Here is a 4,608-nt window from a genome sequence, read left to right as displayed (position 1 = left end):
ATCTGTCCATCTATCTATCCATCTATCTATTATATGTTGCTGATCTCCAGGACCATAAGACTAATGGAGGGCCAGGGGTCATTGGAGCTAACATGGACGTGTTGGTGTGTTCAATTACCTCCAAACCAATCACCTTCAGTGAGTCTTGTTCCATGGAGAATCACGGAATGATCCATGTGACGTGTTGAGGGAGTGCCGAGTGGGATACTATAACAACCTAATCTCATATCAGTTCAAATACATGGTCATTATGTACATTATTAGTGGTGGATCAGTGTCTTTGTTGTTTAATAATTGATGTTTTTTAATGGTTGAGGGCAGAGGGCATGCTGCAAGTCAAAGGTGATGTATTTTAATGTATGTTTTATATTTGAAAAATCTAAAGATGTTGTGTTTTAAAAGCCCTCCAGGCAAATCTGCAGAATGAAACGTCGTCAAGTGAGTTTGATTTTGAGGCAGTTGTACTCAACATGAATACCTCCAGTATATTATACTTATCATTTTGAAGGCAAATATCGTGTTTTCAGCAGATTGAGATTGTTATTCATGAATACAGATTTCTTGAACTAATGAAATATGGTGTATAGGATAAGCTTTCATCAGCGCATACGGTATTAAAAAGTGAAGATCTCCACCTTACAAGCTACAATATTACATCAATGTAGGTTACGCATTTCTATCATTATACATAATTCAGGACATTTGAATGAACAAGGCCATTCTGCATAATTAATACTTTTACTTACGCTACTTAAAGTTCATTTTGATGTTGATGCTTTTGTACTTTAACTTGTGTACGATTGTGTGTAATGTAATATGTCATAATATTAATACTTCCTCCATCAGTGGAAATGTGTGATTTGTGATATCTGCGTATATAAATAAATCTGATTTGTTTGAAGCTATGACCGAGTGATTGACAGTCCAATAATTACATGAAGTCATGCAGAGTTTGGCCATTAATATTTTACGAGTGGCATTAATACACTTCATTACCTCCCTGTAATGTGCACGTTTCCTTCTGTACTCTAAACACCTGGGGTTCAAATGATTTGCTAATGTCACATCGATCAGAAAATGAAGTTTTTTTGGCACATTACGGCCAAATTGTGTCGTTGTGCTAAATAACAGCCACCGTAGGGTGATCATTAAACGGGTGAAATGTAGTGCAACAAGAAGAAAAATTACCTATCATGTCAATCTAGCCACATTTTCTCCTGTGTTCTCTACTGAAATATTATGTGTTTTAGTGCTTTTTAGTTAACCTTTGATTGATCCTATTCTTGTTTAAAATGTGTTTTTTTTCAGACACCAGTTAGTTAATGACGTATCTGTCTTTAACCACTGCCCTGTTAGTTTCAATTGTGCAATAAGTGGATGAATTACAAAGTACTTTTCTTATACTTACTTTCCTGTCGGGCTCCAACTAACAATTATTTTCATTTTTGATTATTGTCAATGAAATGTCAGAAAAAGTAAAATGTGATGTATTTAATATAGTCTATGTATGTTTAATAGGTCAAAAACCCAAAGATGTCGTGTTTTATATAATCCAAAACAGAAATAATCCTTATATCTCAGTATGGATTACCCTGCCTGGTATTTTTGACTCATTGATAGGTCAATTAAATGTCCTTATTGTATTTAAATGTCTTGTTTTGTGGGTCCAAATCCCAAAGATATTGCGTTTTATATGAAATAAACTAGAAAAAGCAGGAAATCTAAATATGTGATCAGCTGAAACAGTATTATTTCATGTCATCTTTGCATGAAAAATGACTTTATTTATTAGCAATTATCAACCAATTGATTAGTCGACTTATCGTTGCAGCTTAACTATTGTTTTTTGTTTATTTGTAATAAAACGTTCAGTATAATATCCAAGCTTTAAACGCTGTTAATTGAAGTATTGTACTTTATAACAAATGTAATGCATGATGTGAAAGACCATAAAGACACATGTAGGTAACCAACATTTATTTACCATTATCAACTTTACAATAAAACCAGTAACATCTGTCAACATTAGCAAAATAAAGAACAGAAATCAATCCAATGTATTTACAGAGACAAAGCAGATTCAGGCTCACATACGACAGGTAAACAATTCTGCTTCATATCAAACCGCAACAGTGAACATAGCAAGCTTAAGTGTTCTTTTTTCATAGTAAGGTAAAAATCAAAGTTGTCTATTTTTTTTTTCTTTAAACAAACAAGTAATAGCTTCTCTGAATCTTTAACATGGTTCTCTATAATACACCACAAAATACTTCAAATTTGGGTTAAAATATAGGAATGTAAAAAGTTGGCAAGTCTCTTTAATTTTCTGATTTCTTTTTTTTTTTTTTTTTTGCGAACAGTCATTTCAAGTGGTGGTGTCCTAGTATGTTATCTAGCTTCTTCAGCAAGGAGGCATCTTTGATTTGCAGATTTTGTGGGAAAAGATACCATCTTTCTCCATCCGTCTATACGTCATGGTGTCATTAGCTCGCTTTCTAGCTTTTAAAATCCAGATTTCCACACGGCGACCAGCCCACAGTCTAAAACTCAGTCCGGGTCCAGATGTCGAGCAGAAACCAGGGAAGTGATCTAGTGAATCTAGTCTGTCGTCTTGTTATCATGACGAAAAAGTGGCACGTCGAAGGAGTCTCTCACATACATGTGTATATATTTACATATACATATATCCATATACATATGTATACATATACACATATATATATAAATATATATATATACTCTTAAATTTTCTCTCTCTCTCTTGAAAAACAGTTCACCCAGTTCATTGTGAGATAAACGTACAATCACTCCTTCTTTTCAGAGGGGGCGGGGGTCGAGCTGCTCTCCTCTGCTGGTTTCGTGGCCTCGGGGGCCGGGGCAGCTTCCTCTTTGGGGGCCTCCTCTGCTTTGGGAGCCTCCTCTTTCGCCGGAGCCTCCTCTGCTTTGGGGGCCTCGGCAGCAGCAGCAACCTCCTCCTTCTTCTCCTCCTTCTTCTCCTCCTTCTTCTCTTCCTTCACCTCCTCCTTCTTCTCCTCGGCAGGAGCAGCAGCCCCGTTCTCAGCCGGTTTCTCCTCGGCGGGGGAGGTGGCGGCGGCTTCCTCCTTCACAGCCTCGCTCTTCTTGGTCTTCTTCAGATTCAGCTTGAAGTTGAAGGACTTCTTCAGGGAGAACTTCTTCTTCTTCTTCTTGGGGGTCTCCTTGGCAGCAGCCTCTCCTTCAGGTTTGGCGGCCTCTCCGTCTGCAGCGGGCGCCGGCTCGATGGCGTCTCCTGCGGCCGCCTCAGGCTCCTTCGCTGCCTCAGCCGAGCCGTTGGTGGCGGCGGCTCCATCAGTCTTTGTGGAGACATCACCGTTGGTTTTCACATGTCCATTCTCCTGAAAAAAGGTTGACAGAAAAAATAAGATGTGAGACAGAAAATCACTTTTGAATTACAAACAATCTTCTGGACAGATGTTTAGAAAACACAGAGGAGTGATTTTAGAAGTGCATTTCTGCTGTCTTTGCACAGCATCGTCGAGCTCATCAATTAACCACCGTGTCGCCTGGCTCAGAGGCGACGCCTTGCAGTACTCTAATCTCGCGATAGGCGGCGGTAGCTCCTCACACACCGCCTGAGGTACCAGACAGACATCGACTCAACAAAGACAAGACCGGAGCTCATCGAAGGAAGACTGAAAAAACACTTCCAATTTAGGTTTTTCTCCAAAATAACCAACCTGGCATGAACATTGCCAACTTAACGCTCAAGTGACGTCTTTTTAGTGTCATTAATTTCTAATTCAATCAATGCAAAACATAATAATGGTTTGAAGAATTAAATGCATGATTAAATGTGACTTATTTATCACATTTCGATGTCAAATGAGCCAAATCGGTGTGCAGACTAACTGGGAGGAGTGGTGCCTACGTGCGCTCGCGCTGCCCCCCCTCCCCCTTTAATGCCTGGCACTGTGAAACGTGTTGTGCGGATTTTGGGTAAAACCTCCGTCAAAAATAAACACATTTAACATAAATGAACTAAACCGAAACAAATAACACGGTAGGCTATATTGTTTTATTTAGTTTTTCTCTGTGATTAATCCATAAGCAGGAGAAAGCAATGCTTAAAAAAAGCCCCACCTGACTTGCCCAAAACCTCCTCACATTCAAGTTGTATCGATTCAGCGTCGACTAAATCATTTAAACTAATGTTTTCATATGAGAAAATCAACTTTGATGCATCTGCAAGTATCTCATCTGTTGAATGACATTTTAATAAAGTGTAATTACCTGTCCATTGGTTTTGACAGCTGCTCCGTCAGCGGCAGCAGCGCTCGCCTCCGCGGCCACATCTCCTTTGGATGCTTGGGACCCCATTGTCTTCTGTGAGTTTTTCTAAAGCAAATGAAAAAGAAAAACTAAAAAAGAGTGTGTTTTTCGAAGTTAATCCAAACTCCAGTTCGAGATAAGTATCCAGTGGTGAAGAGATGAAAAGTACGGTGTTTTTTTTAGTCTTCAATCGGCTGTTATTCCTTTCCTGTGCTCGGACTTGTCACCCCGGTAGAGAGAGACCCTCTAAACTCAACACTGGTTGAACGCAACGCTTCAACATACAGCAGGTTCAAGGCG

General features: G+C 39.2%; 1 protein-coding gene across 1 annotated transcript; it reads right to left on the bottom strand.

The window, feature by feature from the left end:
* Positions 1-1,962: 1,962 nt before the first annotated feature.
* On the bottom strand, positions 1,963-4,572 carry marcksl1b (MARCKS-like 1b). Its single transcript, XM_010793116.1, has 2 exons — positions 4,270-4,572; positions 1,963-3,374 (listed from the first exon to the last, which is right to left on the bottom strand). The coding sequence occupies exons 1-2, from the start codon at positions 4,354-4,356 to the stop codon at positions 2,805-2,807; spliced, it is 657 nt and encodes a 218-aa protein (XP_010791418.1). The 5' UTR covers positions 4,357-4,572; the 3' UTR covers positions 1,963-2,804.
* Between the last annotated feature and the right edge of the window lie 36 nt (positions 4,573-4,608).

The sequence above is a fragment of the Notothenia coriiceps genome, unplaced genomic scaffold (assembly GCF_000735185.1).
Source record: "Notothenia coriiceps isolate Sejong01 unplaced genomic scaffold, NC01 NC01_scaffold00037215, whole genome shotgun sequence".
NCBI classification, from domain to species: Eukaryota; Metazoa; Chordata; class Actinopteri; order Perciformes; family Nototheniidae; genus Notothenia; species Notothenia coriiceps.
Note: the sequence above shows the minus strand (reverse complement) of the source record. Positions and strands in the feature narration are given on the sequence as shown.